Consider the following 19,542-nt stretch of genomic DNA (forward strand, 5'->3'; position numbering starts at 1 on the left):
GTGTTAGTAATCATGTCCTAAACAGAAATCCAGCAGATACTTAACATTATTCTTTGGTCTTTTTTTTTCAAATTTTCCCAGAACATTTCTGTATGACAGATAATCATTTCCTACTCTGCTGTTCAGTTCTCCAACAAGGACTAACTTTTCCTTTTTCACTTTGTCAGTTGCTTTCTCTAATACCTCAAAAAAAGATATTTAATTTCTATATTCTTGCCAAAGTCTTCCCATGACTTTTGTTTAGCTAGTTTTACACAGTGTTTAGCTTGCTTACATTTGTCTCTATTCACTGAAAGCACAAGCTGATTTATATGGTTTCTTCTTTTACTTCACTGCCTCTTTAACCTGTATCAACAATAGAGTTTGATTTTTCTATCCTTGCAGACAACCCAACCACAATCCTCTCTGGCTGAATCAATCAATGTTTTTTTTTTCAGGGCTTGCCACTGAATATCCAAGGTTTGGTACCAGTTCTCATACTCTTTCCTTTTTATCTTGAATAATGTTTGTGTGTTTTAGTCTATAGTTCACATCTAAGAGCTGCTCACCTTTTATTCACTTTAAATAAAACTTTCTTACATGTTCTTCTTCAATATATAATTCAAATTTTAATTTTATTCTGCTCAAGACTAAATGGTGATCGCTTCCAATTTCAAATCCTCTGGACACTCTAGTGTCCTGCACCAGTGAGAAAGAGCACTATCAACAATAACATAGTTAAAGAGACTGCCTCTTCTCTCCTTGTGAATTTATGCACATTTTTATGTTGGAACATTGAGTTGGTAATAACCAGCTGACATTAACATCTACAATTTTGATATCATGTTTAATACCACTTTTCTTCATAATGTGATCCATATAGATAATGAATACAAGAAAGGATATTATACATCCTTGTCTCACATCAGATTTAACATTAAACCATCTTCCGGTACTTCAATTCTAACTGCTGACTTACAACTCAAATAAAGACTAAGTATTGAGTGATATAATGCCCCATTGACACCATATAACTGTAGCGTATTGAATAGCTTCTCTCTTGGCATCTTGTCATATGCTTTTCCAGAATTACGAAACTTAAATACAGATCTATGTTATATTCCCATGATTTCTCCACCATTTGTCGTAAAGTGAAGATCTGATCCTGACAGCCTCTATTTCGCCTGAATCCAGCTTGTTCTTCACCAAGCTTTTCTTCCACAATTCTTCTCAACCATTTTTCAAGTATACTGGCATAAATACCAGGAACACTCAGTAGGGAAATACCTCTGTAATTCTCACATTCAGTTTTATTTCCCTTTTTATATATGGGTACTATGAGAGCTCTATTCGAATCATCGAGAATTTGCCCTTCTGTCCAGGCCTTCTGAACTATGCAGTGCAGCCACTGTAACACTTATATGCCACCATATTTCAGCATTTTTGGTCGAATATCATCCACTCCTGCTGCCTTTCCACATTTCAAGCCTTTGATGGCTTTTTCTACTTCAAGTATGGATATGTATTCCTGACTGTATGCCTCTGGAGTGTTTTTTACCACTGTACTATCACTGCTTGTTTCATTTACCAATTTTTCGAAGTCATTACTCCATACTTCAAGGATATCTTTTTCTCCCATTTTCATGTCACCTTAATCATCTCTAACTCCTTTTACAGCACTCTTTACTCCATTTCTAAGCTTCTTCACCAACCTCCAGAATATCTTGCCACCTTCTTGATATTTATTTTCTATGTTCTTGCCAAGGTCCTCCAATGACTTTTGTTTAGCTAGTTTTACAAAGTGTTTAGATTTCTTACATTTGTCTCTGTATTCTCTAAGAGCAAAATATGATTTATTTGCCAGGAACTTTTGATATGCTTTCTTCTTTTCCTTCACTGCCTCTTTAACTTCCTGTGTCCACCATGGAGTTCTAATTTTTCTATTCTTGCAGACAACTTCACCACATGCCTCTCTGGCTGAATCAATCAGTGTTTTCTTCAGAGCTTGCCACTGAATCTCCAAGGTTTGGTTCCTGTTCTCAAACTCTTTCATTTTTTCTTCAATAATCTTCATGTATTTTAGTCTACAGTTCACATCTGAGAGCTGCTCAACTTTTATTCGCTTTAAAACTTTCTTACATGTCATTCTTTTCAATGTGAAATTCAATTTTATCCTGCTGAAGACTAAATAGTGATCACTTCCAATTTCAAATCCTCTGTACACTCTGGTGTCCTGTACCAGAGAGAAAACATCATTACCAACAATAACATAGTCAATGAGACTCTTCTTAAATCCTTGCCTCTTCTCTCCATGCGAATTTGTGCACATTTTTATGTTGGAACATGGTGTTAGTAATAGCCAGTCCATGTCCTGAGCAGAAATCCACCAGGTATTTGCCATTATTATTAGCTTTGCTCTTTTCTCCAAATTTTCCCAAAATATTTTTGTATGTCTGACAATCATTTCAACCAGATGATATTCGACCAGAAATGCTGAAGTATGGTGGTATAAGAGTCTTTACAGTGGCTGCACTGCATAGTTCAGAAAGCCTGGACAGAGGGACGAATTCCCGATGATTGGAGTAGAGCTCTCATAGTACCCATATATAAAAAGGGAAATAAAACTGCATGTGAGAATTACAGAGGTATTTCCCTATTGAGTGTTCCTGGCAAAATCTATGCAAGTATACTTGAGAAACGGTTGAGAAGAATTGTGGAAGAAAAGCTTGGTGAAGAACAAGCTGGATTCAGGCCAAATAGAGGCTGTCAGGATCAGATCTTCACTTTACGACAAATAGTTGAGAAAGCATGGGAATATAACAAAGATCTGTATTTAAGTTTTGTCGATCTGGAAAAGGCATATGACAAGATGCTAAGAGAGAGAAGCTATTCAATACGCTGCAGTTATATGGTGTGAATGGGGCATTATATCAAGCAATACTTAGTCTTTATTTGAGTTGTAAGTCAGCAATCAGAACTGAAGGAAGTACAGGAGGATGGTTTAATGTTAAATCATCTGGTGTGAGACAAGGATGTACATCATCCCTTCTGTTATTCATTATCTATATGGATCATATTATGAAGGAAAGTGGTATTAAACATGATATCAAAATTGGAGATGTTAATGTCAGCTCTTTGCTTTATGCGGATGATGTTATACTTCTAAATAAATCTGCTACAAGTTTGCAAAATTCTCTGACTAAATTGAATAGCTGTTGTAATAGATATGTTATGAAGGTCAGCAATAAAAAGACAAAGACAATGAAAATCGGCAGAATCATTGAAAGTGTCAACTGTGTTGTGAATGGAGAACCTGTGGAACAAGTAAAACATTTCAGCTATTTAGGCATGATTTTTACTGAAGATGGTAAATTAAATATAGAAATTGACAACAGAATCAGCAAAGCTGGTATGGTGGGAAGTCAATTGAATAAATTCATATGGAATAAGAGAGAAATTAGTCGGAACACTAAATTAGCTGTATACAAGACAGTGTTCAAACCAGTTTTAACTTATGGATCTGAGAGCTGGGTCAGAAGTAAAACACTTGACCAAAGACTAGAGACCGCAGATATGAGAGTCCTGAGAAAGATTGGAGGCGTGAAGAGATGACATCAATGGCAATATCATATTAAAAACGAGGATATTAGGAAAGAACTTGACATTGTCAGCATCCAGGAATGTGTTAGCAGAGCTAATCTCAGGTGGTATGGTCACTTAAACAGAATGGGCGAGGAAAGATTAGCAAAACAAGTGTTCTCTGCCAGGTTGGCAGCAAAACGACCCAGAGGAAGACCAAGATATAGATGGATTGATACAGTACAAAGTGCTTTAGACGATAGAAATATAAGATCTGATAATGTCGGAGTCTTGACAAGTAACAGACTGATTTGGAGGAAAATTGTAGATAGGAAATTAATAATGATGTAATTTTTTTCATGTAGTACTATCATATCCTGTACACCCCTTTAGGGTACATGGCAGGAATTTGGATTTGATGATGAGTAGAACTCGGTTATAATGAATTCTACGGGACCGCATATATTTGTTCGTAATAACTGTAATTCGTTATATCCAAGAAAGTCATAATTTGAGCGAATTAAAAATATTTTCAGATTTTTCTCAGCATAGGTATATTGGGTAATATAAATACATATGTGCATACATACATATAAAGAACAAAAATTTATTTTTAAAACTTCACATTTTTACATAAAAAAATCATCAAGCATGCTTTGCTTTGCACAAGATGCATATTTCATATGTTTGAAATTGTTCCTTATACCTCTAAGATGCTTGAATGTGTTGTCTGAACTTACAGATTACGATTCCATAAATCTTTTAAAATATGTAAAGCCCTTTCTGCTTCACGCCAGGTAACGATTTTTTCATCATTGCTATTTTCTTCCTCGGAGTCACTACTACTATTATCTTCTTCTGTTGTACGAGAGATTTGTTTTAAGATGTCAGCATCTGTTGGCATACCCGAAGTTGCGACGCCATTATCAATGTCTATAAAATTATCAATCTCTGTGCACATTTCAAAATTGTTCAAGTTTCGTGCTTTTAACCACGCTGATAACGGTAAGTTATCCTCTTCATCTTCTTCAGATTCACACTTGTATTCCGCAAGACCGGCTTTCTTAAAATAGTTTTGTAACATAGACGATGACATCAAATTCCAAGCATCACTCATTAAACGTATTGTGTGAAGTACACTGATCTTTGAGTCGTAAGCATTTTCCGCGGATTTTTCTCTGCGTTCTATCAATCCAAGACTAACAGATGACGAAAATGGGATTTAAAACATCTAATTACGCCTTGATCAAGTGGTTGCAAGACAGATGTTACATTTGGTGACAAAAAAACAAGTTTTATGTTTGTTAAATTAGCCACTACAGGATGGGCATGGCAGTTGTCTATCAATAACAAAATTTTCCGGTTTTCACTGTGAAGATTTTTATCTCACTTGCGAATTTCATTTTCGAAAATTAAAGATGTCATCCAGGGCTTCTTATTCGTTGTATAATCAACGGGAAGTTTCTTTATGTTTTTAAAGCATCTAGACTTTGCCGATTTTCCAATTACAAGAAGCTTTCTTTTATCGCTACTGATCATGTTTGCACAAACTAAAACTGTGAGTCTATTTTTGATAAGTTTTCTGCCAATGCACTTTTCGTTTTTAAATTGAAAAGTTTTATCGGGCATTAAATTATAAAAAAAACCCTGCTTCGTCTGCATTATAAATGTTGTTGTATCCATATCTTCATTTGATGTCTGGCCATACATTCTTGATCCAGTCAGGAACAACGTTTTGGTCAATGGACAACGCCTCGCCACTTACTTTTGCATAGACAATATTATTTCTGTTCTTAAAGTGATCAATCCACCCATTGTTGCATTTAAAATCGCTATAACCAAGTTGAACAGCAAATTTTTCGGCTTGAACTTTCAAAATTGGTCCGCTAATAGGTAAGCCAGCGGTTCTTTGCACTTTAAACCACGAAAGAAGTGCCTCGTCAACGTCACTTTTATTACACTTTTTAAGTTTTTTACATTTCGATAAATTGTTTTCAAAGGCTTTCAGAGTCAACTCGCGATTCTTCCAAATTGTTGATATCGTAGATGGGGACAAACCATACTTCTATACTACTGTCAGATTTGATTGGCCACTTTCCACCTCCCGTATAATTTCTACTTTTTCGGAAACCGATAAAATTTTCCGTTTGACTCCCGACATTTTTCCACAACCAGAAAATGCATACGTACAAAATGTCAGTAAAGGAACGACTAACGTGTATTGTTCGTTCGTTATTCCCGTGAAACGAATTCGTAATAAACATGAATTATGCATGAATACATGCATTAAATCAAATGTAATTCAAATATACCTATTTTATTACTTATTCGTTATAAATATACCGTTTATAACGAATAATTCAAAATTATCATTATAAACGTGATCGTTATAATCGAGTTCTACTGTATATGAATACTAATAAATATTATGCTGCACATGGAATAATTTTCAATTATTATTATTACGGGCAACTCCAGGGAGTCCTTAGACTCATCAAGGGAGGCCCCAAATCATATTAATCACAACTATTCGACATTCATACAGTATCTATCATACCTCGCCTTAAACTCATTCACTGTCACAGCATTCCCCAGAGACTCTGGCAGCCCATTCCACTCATTCACCACTCTAAAAGTAAAGAACCCAGCTCTAACACCCTTACTAACCACACTTTTGCCCAGTTTCCAGGAATGTCCCCTAGTCATCCCACAACCAGCCCTGTTCTCAAAAATATCTTCTGAATTAATTTTATAGAAACCCTTCAGTAATTTGAATGTCTCAATCATATCTCCCCTCCTCCGCCTATCAACCAATTTTTGCAACCCACAAATCCTCAACCTGTTCTCATAAGGTTCACTCCACAGACCTGCTATCATCTTGGTCACTCGCCTTTGGATCCTCTCCACCTCCTCCCCATCAAGAAGAAACCTAGGTGACCAAATCTGGGCACAGTAGTCGAGATGGGGTCTTATCAAGGCTCGATACAGAGGAACAATAACCTGCTTGTCAACGTATTCTTCAGCAACCAAGTGATTTGATGAGCTAATTTGGCCACTTTTGCAATATGCCCCCTAAAACTTCAACTTCTTATCCACCAACACTTCTAAATCTCGTGCCTCATCAATTTCCTGGAGTACAGTTCCACCAATGCAGTAAACTGCTGCTAATCTTTTCACCCCAAAATGCATAACCTTACATTTTGTCACATTAAATTGACATCTATTCTCCTTAGCCCAGACCTCCAATCTATCCAAATCATCTTGCAAAATTCTGACATCATCTGCATTCACTATTGCCCTACCCAACTTTGCATCATCTGCAAACAAATGACCTGTTCCTCTCAGATCCTTTCCTATATCATTAATGAACAAATTAAACAGCAGTGGTCCAAGAACAGATCCTTGTGGCACACTACTAGTCACAGGCCGTCTTGTGGACTCTACTCCTGAATAAACCACTCTCTGATATCTCTCCGTCAACCACCCTCCTATCCATCTCACCAACCCTATATCCATCCCCATATGCTGCAATTTACTGATTAAAATTCCATGTGGTATCCTGTCAAAGGCCTTAGCAAGATCCAGTAGAATGACTGTAAACCCATTACCCTTATCCAGTTCAGCCGTCACTGTGTTATAATACGTGAGCAAGTTACTGAGGCATGACCTACCTTTCACAAAACCATTTTGTCCCCGATACAGTATCCCATTTTCATCTATCCAATCTTGTATTTTCCTCCTGACTATTTTCTCCAAGACCTTGATAATGATTCCCGTTATGCTGATTGGCCAGTAATTTTCAACAGCAGCCTTGGAACCACCTTTATGCAGTGGAACTATTTTCCCCTCTTTCCTCCCCCTTGGAACTGACCCAGACCCGAGGCTCAAATTAAACAAAATGGGCAAGGGCACTGGCAATTCTTTAGCCGCTTCACGTACGACACGAGCTGGTATACCATCCAATCCCACAGATGTACTGACATTGAGGTTCTGTAATAGACTAGTTACCTCTACTTCATTCATCACAATTCCAGTATAAGCAGTTGGTTCTTCCATTCCTGCAATGTCACCACCTGGATGATATACTCTTGCAAAGTGCTTGCTCAGTAATTCCACTATATTGACTGATTCGGTTACCTCCCTGCCCTCAGCATTTTTTAAAATCATTCTGCCATGAGCATTTTTCCTTTTACTTGCAACATATTGAAAAAACTGTTTGGGATTCTCTTTAGCCTGCATGGCCAATTTTCTTTCATAATCCACTTTTGCTTTTCTTACCACCCTTGTTACCATCCTGGCCTGAGCTTTATACTGTTCCTGTGCCTGCTGGTCACCTTTCTCCTTAAATGCCCTCCATAATTGTTTCTTTTTTTGCAGCTCAAGCTTAATAGTGTTATTCATCCATTTAACCCTTACTTGATTTATTATTCGGACTCTTGGTATACAGTCAACCATTACCTCCTGAAAACACTTTTTAACCACCTCCCATGCACTATCAACATCCAGCCCTTGCAGTTTTACATGCCTTGGCACTGAGCCAAGCACACACTCCTAAGCTTGTAATACTTACCAGCCCAGTAATTCCACATGTACACTGTCTTAATTGTAAATTCCACTCCTTCAGCCACCTCCCAAGTCATGACCTTATGGTCACTCTCACCAATTGGTGGCAACATGGTCATGTTCGTTACAGCCACATTCTCAGTTCAATTACTAGGTCAAGCACTCTCTTCTCACTGGTATTTTCCACTACATGCTGTCGCAGATAGTTATCCCTTAATAACCGCATAAAATCCAATTCCTTCCTCCCATGTGCCCTCTCCTCTTTCCAGTCAATGTTACCATAATTGAAATCACCCATAATAATTACCCTCCTTCCACTCATTTCTTCTATTTGCCTATGCATACTATCCCCACCATCTATTCCATCACCTGGTCTATAGCAGCACCCAATTGTATATTTTGTTCTGCTAGATTCTATCTCACACCAAAGAGCCTCAAATGTGCTCTTTTCTCTATCCTGCAGTTCAACTTCTATACTCCTTGGCTGCAACTCATCAGCTATCATCAATAACACTCCTCCCCCCCTTTTTATTCACCCTGTCACTCCTGAACACGCTATATCCATCACATTCAATCCCACTAGCTTTATCATCTTCTGTCAGCCATGTTTCACTAATACCAACAACCTGTTGCCTGGAAGTGCCAACCAAGGCCAAAAACTCTTCCTTCTTGTTCCTAATACTCCTGGCATTAGTGTACATGAATTGCAGAAGCCCATTAGTCCCATCCCTACTTTGATGCCTTATACTAACTATCCCATTCTGATTTGTAGTCCTTTGTACTCGCTCAGGCATATTACACTCTTTCATACACTCAACTGCCTCCCTAAAGTCTGCATATCTATCCCCCCCCCTTAATAAATCTAGTTTCCCTGAGTCTATACATCCACTTCCACATCATTCATCAGCACTTTTTCAAGCCTCCGTACACCAACTCCATTCAAATGTAACCCATCCATCTTATATAAATCCTTTTGCCCATCGAACTCACTCCACACCACTCTCCATGCATAACCCACGCATAAAGTCATTGGCAATTATGGCCCTCCTAAACACTCCACTGTCATATCGCGGTAAAATACTCACCATCCTAACTCTCTCACTCTTCTCTTTTGCTACCTCAAGTAATTCCCTCACATCCTCTATCATTTCCATTTTGTCTTCTTTCAAATCATTTGTTCCCGCCACAATTATCATCTCTTTCAACTTCTGTTTTTGCACTCTAATAGATTCGCTAACGTCCTTTATGTTCGCACCCAGCTGGTACGATTTCGTCAAACTCTCAACTATCACACCTCTTAATAGCGAATCCTCATACAGCACTCGCTCCTTCATTTTATTGACGTTTACGAAGATTCTATTATTTTTCATAATAGACTTTCACCATTTATTAGTCAGTACGTTCAGCACACATTTTTCCATACGCTCCAGTTGCCTTTTTGCTCTATGTATCGCTCTTATACCGATTATTAGTGTAATCAGTGTATAATGAATAAATATATACAGGGTTTTCGGGATAAATTTGACATATTTATAATTAATTATATTTTTCCGTAAGTTACATGTATTAACACACACTTCTCTTCATTTAAAAGTTTGGACCCTTCTTCATTCATATACAAGATGTCAGAAAGGATGGATAGCTGGAACCCACCTGAATCATGGAAGAGAATAACTTGTATCATGATGATTCGTGCCCGCCATCAAAATAAGGATATTACAACTGCTGCCCAATGCTCCCTGAATACAGTAAAAACAATCAGGCATGAACTAGAGACTTGCAATGGTGACTACGAGGATGTAGCAAGAAGAAAGATCTCTAGCAGACGATCTGATTGCGTTCGTACAGCAGAATTCCTCGCAAATCTGCAGGAACAGGTGTTGAAGAACCCTGGCATTGGAATTCGGGCTTTGTTCGTGGAGTTGCTAACTGTAGTCAAGCCCTGGATAACAAGGGTAGCCAATGGTAGGCCGTATGTATGGCAGCAGGATTCGGCCCCTTGCCACACCTCTGGGAAAAGTCAAAAATGGTTGTCTGAAAATTTCTACGACTTCACCAGTCCAAATGTTTGGCCTCCAAACTCCCCAGACCTTAACCCCATGGATTATTTTGTATGGGGCGCAGTTGAAAAAGACACCAATCGCACTTCCAGTAATACAAAAGCCCAGTTAATGGATAAAATTAAAACAGTTTTTGCGGCCCTTCCCAGGGAGACTGTAGCATCAGCTTGTTCGAGGTTCCGAAGCAGAATTGAAGCTGTGATCGATGCTAATGGTGGTTATTTTGAGTAAATCTTGTTGATAGTATTGTAATTAACTTTGCCTGTAATGTTTTTTTGTCAATTCATTAAATTTAATAGATACAAAGAAGATTTTCTTTTTCCTTACGAAACTGTCAAATTTATCCCGAACACCCTGTACATACATTTCTGACCTAAAAAAAAAAAAATAATAAAAAAATAAAAAATATTTTATTAATTAAAATTTACCATATTATTAGTATATTTAGAAGCTAACTACTGCATCATACTTTTGACCAATGGCAATGTTACCTGCAATTATATAAAATGCTTTTAATCAAGAAATAAAATGCTAAAAATTAACTTACCCAAGGCAAAATATAGGTAATCCTGGGCTTCAAATGAATAGTGAAGAGCCACTAAAAATGGAAAGCGGCCTATCTCCTTTAAAATATTCATTTCATTTTTGCTATGCTTATTTTCAGTTTTTACTTGTTTCAGAGCATATAATTCGCCTTTATCATATCCCTTAATTTTCTGAACCAATTTAACCTGTCCATAGGCTGGAAAAATTAAATAAAGTAAGTTAACTTTTAAAAACCACAAAATTGCCATTAATTTCTACATTTAAATTTAAAAAAAAAATGTTTTCCACTTTTATGAGAACATGAGTAATTAGTCAATCAGCAAGCTGTTCCTTCACTGTTTTGATATTCATTATGGCAAAGTTATAGAAAGTTTATTACTGTACTGAAATAACTTCAAAATCAGTATAAATCAAACTAGTGACAGTTCAACCTAGACATTAAAGTCCACTGAAGTAGTGTGCGTGCACGCGCACACACACACACAAAGAAAGTTACATTACGATATACACCAGGTTGGCTGTTAATATCTTTCAATGTTTTAATCATTTAAATGTTTAGTTGAATTGTTGATGTTCACAAGACCCCAAATAGCTGGACTTATATAACTGAAAGTTTCTCATTTTATAATTAAAAAATTCTATTGGGTAATTTGCAACCCTCCAGCTCTATGAAAATTACTTTTTCTGCAGTCATAAGTCTTCCAAGGATCCCCCCCCCCAAAGCAAAACCCTAAAATATACCAAATCCAATTCATATGTGGTTTGTTGTGTGTCTGAAACAGAGCACATATAATTCCAATATGAAGAAATGAACAAAAAAAAAAAAAAACATATCAAATTCAATAATGAAAGGACATTTCTCAAGCCCTGGATAAACTCAAGAGTGCTGACTGGAAAAGCATTGTTCCTTAAACAAGATACAAATATAAATTTAAAGAAACCTAAAAATCTAAATATGGATGGCCACCTTCACACAACAGCTTGTTTTTCAAGAAGTTAACAATATTTCTTAATTTAGTCTGGTGGTATGGCTTCTACATTGGCTATTGAAAACTATTTTTTTAAAAAAATTACAACGTAGACCAATATATTAACTAAAATTTCTTAATTTAAAGAATATGACTCAGGTCAACCAGGTTACTAATGAAATAAAGCGGGATTTAGATGTTCGGCAATCTCCAATTCCAGGCAAAGAGGTCCATAAGCAGTAATAGGTGTTGATGAAATAAAGAAGATTACACCAACTTGGAACCTGCCTGGAAGGATAAGAGGAAGCTCTCTGTCCTTAGAGGAAAATATCCTAGATGCGAATTTTATTAATAGGAAAGAATGTAGGTATCAAGTTATATTTCCAAAAAAATGTACGAAGAGTTCCAAATTTTTTACATCTCCAGAATTTCTGTTTCAAGAATATTCTCAGTAATCACCAATTTATTTTTTTTTAGTATCGTACTGGTATTTCAATGTACTCTCATTTATGTTTCATGCAGTATTAACATTTATTGAAATAACCCATTGTTCTCGGCTAAAAAATCAGCTAACACCTTTTTATTCCCATATAGGGAGTAGGCAAGGCCATTTAGTCCTATCTAACTTTTGGAGACTGAGTGGGCAGTTCAATCAGAGATAGCTGGCCCAAAGCTATCACTAATTAAGTGGCATGCAGCGAAGAGAGACTTCTCAACAAGTGCCGCAATCTCGTGGTCCCTAACCCTAACACAATATATTTAATGTCTGAAATAATGTGGGTTCTATGGTTGATTTTTCTTGAGTGTACAGGACGAAAAACCCGCTTGTCCGTGCCAGAGATCGACTAACTCGGGAACCGGTCAAAAAAAGGCTTAGAAAAATTTCCTCTAGTTGACGACAAGATTTAAAAAAAAGTCTACTTCGTGCGGTCAAGCGCCACGGTGTGCAAACGCCACATCCACTGAGCTACACAGGCTCTCTTAACCCATTGTTAAGAGTGATTAATGTGGAGCTTAAGCATGAAACCTGGAAAAAGAAAGTGCTTTAAAGGAAGTACAAGGTGAATAATGGTAATAATCAGTCACATGAAGAGTATAAGAACAAACCAGGAGAGTGACCCAGTAAGGAAAACAAAAGTACTTTCTTTTTATGAGAAGAAATTGGCAAATTAGGCAAAGAAAAACCCTAGTTTTTTTTTTTTTTTTTTTTTTTTTTTTTTAAAGATATGTGGCAGATAGAAGGAAGAATAATCATGGTAAGGTGAAGTTCATCATCATCAAATTCCTGCCATGTACTCTCAAGGGGTGTACAGGATATGATAGTACTACATGAAAAAAAATTACATCATTACCAAACTTCCTATCTACAATTTTCCTCCAAATCAGTCTGTTACTTGTCAAGACTCCAACATTATCAGATCTTATATTTCTATTGTCTAAGGCACTTTGTACCGTATCAATCCACCTATATCTTGGTCTTCCTCTGGGTATCTGCTGCAGAAGACATTGAGGTATTCAGTGATCAATTTATAAGGGTGTTTCATCCTGATCAGGATGGAATTATAAGTAAATTAAATGCAGAGGATTGCTTAATTGTGAGTGAGGAGGAGGTATTTGAGAAAATAACCTTGATGTAAATAAGGCAATAGGATTTGATGACATCATCATGCATCTTAAGGATAGGGTGTACCATGGAATTGGAAAAAAAATTTAAATTAATTAAATTTTAATTATTAAATAATAAATAAAAATAAATATTAAATAATAATTATTAATTATATAATTAATTAAAAATCAAATTTTTATTAAAAATTATGCATTTTTTGTGTCACTTTTTTATGAAACAAATAATTTTTTAGTTCAAATTTGCTACAGATATTCTATCATGTCAATTAAACAATATAAAACTAAAATTATTGAGCAAGTTATGAAATTTAATTTGTCCATATAATAATTACACTGGCCAACAAAAAAAATTTTTTTTTCTGCTGATTATGATCTGATACTTGTTTTTTTACTAATTTGGCTGTGCTGATTTCAAATATCAAACCCATTTTTCTCTATCACGTCAGGTTTTTCCTCTATGGCATTTTCTTTTTGCTAATTTGCAAGTTTTTAATAGTTTTAAGGAGGCAGTACTATTTAGAGGATCAAAAAAATCGATTTTTTAATATTATTTTCTGAAAGTATGTACTTTTAAAGTACATACTTTCAGAAATTTCAGTACATATTTGAAAGTATGCACGTACTGGCGCTTTGAATGCGAGAGAGGCCGAATAACCGACCTAATACATTTAGGTGATGAAAAGTAGGCGATGACAACTGCCAAAAACAAATGAATGCTATATGCGTCATAGTGGACAAAGAACGATCAAAATCAGTCAATCAATCATGAAAGTATGATGAGCGCTTATAACGTTTAAATAAAGTCTCTGGTTTTTTTTTGTCTTGTTAATTGCATGTTAGTCAGCAGTGAAGAAAATACATCATGTCCACTACTCGAAATTGTGTCAATAGTGTAGATTCCTTCTGCTACATTTAGGGCAGCTTTACTGTTCCCAGTCAAAGGACAAATATCACTGATTTTGTTAAGAAAGTGTACTTTGCATACTTTGACGTCAAAATTGCAGATCAGGACAAGTCATGGGCTCCAAATAAAGTGTGTAAGTCGTGTAGAAAATTTACGACAGTGGAGCAAGGGAAAATGTCAAAAATTAACTTTTGGCATGAATCGAAAAATCACGTAGATGATTACTATTTTTGTTTAGTTCACACTTCTGGTTATAATAAGAAGAATAAGAAAAAAATTGTGCATCCAAATCTCGACTCAGCAATTCGGCCAGTTGCGAAAGCGGTGAGCACTCCGATTCTGATCGGTGCACCGCTTTGAATAATAGACTATATCTTCGGGAATTTTTCTAATTTCTTAATAAAAAGTTAGGAAGAGATTTTTAAAAGTACATACTTTCAGAAAATATTAAAAAATCGATTTTTTTTTGATCCTCTAAATAGTACTGCCTCCTTAAAACTATCAAAAACTTACAAATTAGCAAAAGAAAATGCCAGAGGAAAAACCTTACATGATAGAGAAAAATAGGTTCATCATCATCATCATCATCAAATTCCTGCCATGTACCCTCAAGGGGTGTACAGGATATGACAGTACTACATGAAAAAATTACATCATTACTAACTTCCTATCTACAATTTTCCTCCAAATCAGTCTGTTACTTGTCAAGACTCCAACATTATCAGATCTTATATTTCTATCGTCTAAGGCACTTTGAACCGTATCAATCCACCTATATCTTGGTCTTCCTCTGGGTCGTTTTCCTGCCAACCTGGCAGAGAACACTTGTTTTGCTAATCTTTCCTCTCCCATTCTATTTAAGTGACCATACAATCTGAGATTAGCTCTGCTAACGCATTCCTGGATGCTGACAATGTCAAGTTCTTTCCTAATATCCTCATTTTTAATATGATATTGCCATTGATGCCATCTGTTCACGCCTCTAATCTTTCTCAGGACTCTCATATCTGCGGTCTCTAGTCTTTGGTCAAGTGTTTTACTTCTGACCCAGCTCTCAGATCCATAAGTTAAAATTGGTTTGAACACAGTCTTGTATACAGCTAATTTAGTGTTCCGACTAATTTCTTTCTTATTCCATATGAATTTATTCATTTGACTTCCCACGATACCAGCCTTGCTGATTCTGTTGTCTATTTCTATATTTAGTTTACCATCTTCAGTAAAAATTGTGCCTAAGTAGCTGAAATGTTTTACTTGTTCCATAAGGTTCTCCATTCACAACACAGTTGACATTTTCAATGATTCTGCCTATTTTCATTGTCTTTGTCTTTTTATTGCTGACCTTCATACCATATCTATTACAACAGCTATTCAATTTAGTCAGAGAATTTTGCAAACTTGTAGCAGATTTATTTAGAAGTATAACATCATCCGCATAAAGCAAAGAGCTGACATTAACATCTCCAATTTTGATATCAGGTTTAATACCACATTCCTTCATAATGTGATCTATATAGATAATGAATAACAGAGGGGATAATGTACATCCTTGTCTCACACCAGATTTAACATTAAACCATCTTCCTGTACTTCCTTCAATTCTAGCTGCTGACTCACAACTCAAATAAAGACTAAGTATTGCTTGATATAATGCCCCATTGACACCATATAACTGCAGCGTATTGAATAGCTTCTCTCTTGGCACCTTGTCATATGCCTTTTCCAAATCGACAAAAACTTAAATACAGATCTTTGTTATATTCCCATGCTTTCTCGACTATTTGTTGTAAAGTGAAGATCTGATCCTGACAGCCTCTATTTGGCCTGAATCCAGCTTGTTCTCCACCAAGCTTTTCTTCCACAATTCTTCTCAACCGTTTCTCAAGTATACTTGCATAGATCTTGCCAGGAACACTCAGTAGGGAAATACCTCTGTAATTCTCACATTCAGTTTTATTTCCCTTTTTATATATGGGTACTATGAGAGCTCTACTCCAATCATCGGGAATTCGTCCCTCTGTCCAGGCTTTCTGAACTATGCAGTGCAGCCACTGTAAGACTCTTATACCACCATACTTCAGCATTTCTGGTCGAATATCATCTACTCCTGCTGCCTTTCCACATTTCAAGCCTTTGATGGCTTTTTCTACTTCAAGTATGGATATGTATTCCTGACTGCATGCCTGGTCAGTGTTTTTTATCACTGTGCTGTCATCACTGCTTGTTTCATTTAGCAGTTTTTCAAAGTAATTACTCCATACTTCAAGGATATCTTTTTCTCCTGTTTTCATTTCACCTTTATCATCTCTAATTCCTTTTACAGCACTCTTTCCTCCATTCCTAAGCTTCTTCAACAACCTCCAGAATATTTTGCCACCTTCTTGATATTTATTTTCTATATTCTTGCCAAAGTCCTCCCATGACTTTTGTTTAGCTAGTTTTACACACTGTTTAGCTTTCTTACATTTGTCTCTGTATTCTGTAAGAATAAAAGCTGACTTATTTGCCAGGAACTTTTGATATGCTTTCTTCTTTTCCTTCACTGCCTCTTTAACTTCCTGTGTCCACCAGGGAGTTCTGATTTTTTTTATCTTTGCACACAACCTCACCACATGCCTCTCTGGCAGAATCAATCAATGTTTCCTTCAGAGTTTGCCACTGAATCTCCAAGGTTTGATTCTTGTTCTCAAACTCTTTCATTTTCTTTTCAATAATATTTCTGTATTTTAGTCTACAGTTTACATCTGAGAGCTGCTCAACTCTTATTCGCTTTAAAACTTTCTTACATGTTATTCTTTTCAATACGAAATTCAATTTTATCCTGCTCAAGACTAAATAGTGATCACTTCCAATTTCAAATCCTCTGTACACTCTGGTGTCCTGCACCAGGGAGAAAACATCACTATCAACAATAACATAGTCAATGAGACTTTTCTTATTCCTAGCCTCTTCTCTCCATGTGAATTTGTGCACATTTTTATGTTGGAACATGGTGTTAGTAATAACCAGTCCATGTCCTGAGCAGAAATCCAACAGATATTTGCCATTATTATTAGCTTTGCTCTTTTCTCCAAATTTTCCCAAAATATTTTTGTATGTCTCACAATCATTTCCTACTCTACTATTTAGATCCCCAACAAGGACCAACTTTTCCTTTTTCATTGTGTCAGTTGCTTTTTCTAAAGCCTCAAAAAATTCCTCCACTTCTACCTTAGTAGAACCTTCTGTGGGACCATAGGCACAAATAAGTCTCATTGTCCAGTTCCCCATTCTCATATTTGCCCACATTACTCTACTTGAGACTGCCTGCCATTCAAGAAGATTAGCCTCGTATTTTGTGTTGAATACTATGGCTACTCCTTCTTTTCCTTGATTGTTATTGCCTGAATATAACATTTTGTATTTATTGCTCAGAAAGATCTCACCAGTTTTGGTCTTTTTTGTTTCAGTCACCCCTATTATGTCGATCTGGTACTTATCTAATTCCTCAGCTAGCTCCATTTCTTTGCCATTCAGGCTTCTTACGTTGATAGTACCGATCTTTAACTCTGGTGATGTTGAGTTGGGGTTTGTTGAAAAATTGGTTTGATATTTGAAATCAGCACACCCAAATTAGTAAAAAACAAGTCTCATATAAAAGTCAGCAAAAATTGTGTTGGACTGTGTTATTACACAAATCTTGCATGTTTGAAAAATAAACTTAAAAAAATAAAAATGAAAATGCATATCAATGATTATAATTTTAGTTCAATATATTCTGGATATATTAAGCTGTGTTAGAAAAAAAAATTAATATTCTAGGACTAATAGTTTTTAAGATATCTTGCCAAAACCAACTGCAATGTTTTAAAATTTAAAAACCAGAGAAAAATCAATTTAAAATTTATAACTATAACTCAAAATGTAGGAAGTTTTTGAGTACAAAAATTACGGAATATATTCTTTAGTATATAAACTTTATAAAAACAAAAAAAAAATTTTTTCTTATTTTTACCTTAAACCTATGGTTTTTTTTTTTTTTTTGGGGGGGGGGGGGGTACCCTTAAGGGAATGTTCCATGGAATTGGCAGTAGCACTGGTAATAAGGCTGTAAGTTCAAATTATAGGCCGGTCTGTACATCTGGAATTGTGAAGGTACTGGAGAGATTGGTGAGAAGGATACAGAAATGGGTTGAATAACAGCAGAATTCTCTGTGGATACCAGCATGGTTTATTAAGGGGGAGATCATGTTTCACTAACTTATGTACTATAACAAGGCAACAAATACCTTGGACAGGGGAGATGCATATACAGTGGCATACTTGGATTTTGCAAAGACTTTTGATAGAGCATCCACACAAGCTCTTAAATAAACTGAAACACATGGGAATGAATGACAGACTTCAGAGTTGGATCAGTGACTGGTTATCTGATAGGTATCAGAAAGTTGTGCATGATGCCATTGTATAAGCCTTGATCAGGCCTCATATGGATTACTGTGAACAGATTCAGTCGCCAGGTTTTCACGGTGACCAGGATATGTTGGAAAGGGTCCAGAGAAGATTTACAAAGGTGATCAGTAGTCTGGAATGTGGAGTACGAGGATAGATTGAGAGAATACAAATTGCAGAGCCCCGTGAATAGGAGGAAGATATGAGCGAGACGTATATGCTAGTCAGGGGTTGTTATCGGTTGATATGGCAGAGATTTTTCATAGAATGGGAGGGTAGAACAAAAGGTCATTGCTGGAAACTGTATAAAGAGTGTGAGCAGAGGAGAGAGGTGTAGGTTCTTTGCGTAGAGTGGTTGGCGAGTGGAATGCATTGCCTGAGTGTGTTGTGGGTGTAGACACGTTGCATCAGTTTAAAACATGGTTGCATGGGCTTCTTCTGTTGCATCAGTCTTATGACTGGTAGCTCAGCAGCATTTCCTTCCATTCTTCTCTTCTGTTTGCTTTCCTCTTTATTTTGTAGTATGCTTTTAGTCCAGTGTTTTGTTTTATTTGATCAAAGTATCTTTTCCTTGGTCTTCTTTTTCCTTTGATTTTGCCTTCCATTATTCTTCTCGTCAGACTTTCATGTCGTAAGATATGTCCAATCCATCTATCTCTTCTTGTTATTAATGTCTTTATCAGTGTTCTGGGTTCATTAAGCACTTCAATAGATTTTTTGTCTGTCCATTTTATCTTTTGCATTCATCTCCAACACCACATTTCAAATGCCTCCAATTTTCTAATATCTCCTGTTCCCATTGTCTGTGTTTCACTGCCATAAAGTGCTATACTCCATACATAAGTTTTTTCCTTAGTTGTAGACTTAAGTTTCCTTTTAATACCTT

General features: G+C 36.2%; 1 protein-coding gene across 7 annotated transcripts in view; it reads right to left on the minus strand.

Annotated features, from left to right (window-relative positions):
- LOC150097375 (serine/threonine-protein kinase Sgk1-like) overlaps nt 1-19,542 on the minus strand; it is a 163,959-nt gene that overhangs the window by 135,112 nt on the left and 9,305 nt on the right. For all 7 annotated transcript variants that reach the window (XM_090407384.1, XM_090407387.1, XM_090407389.1 and 4 more), the window contains exon 3: nt 10,729-10,923. In XM_090407384.1, coding sequence (XP_090263510.1) covers nt 10,729-10,923 — 195 coding nt within the window. The remainder of the gene's footprint in view (nt 1-10,728; nt 10,924-19,542) is intronic.

This window comes from Typopeltis vanoorti, chromosome 17, assembly GCF_054136105.1.
Source record: "Typopeltis vanoorti isolate ZY-2024b chromosome 17, IOZ_Tvanoo_1.0, whole genome shotgun sequence".
In the NCBI taxonomy this organism is placed as follows: Eukaryota; Metazoa; Arthropoda; class Arachnida; order Uropygi; family Thelyphonidae; genus Typopeltis; species Typopeltis vanoorti.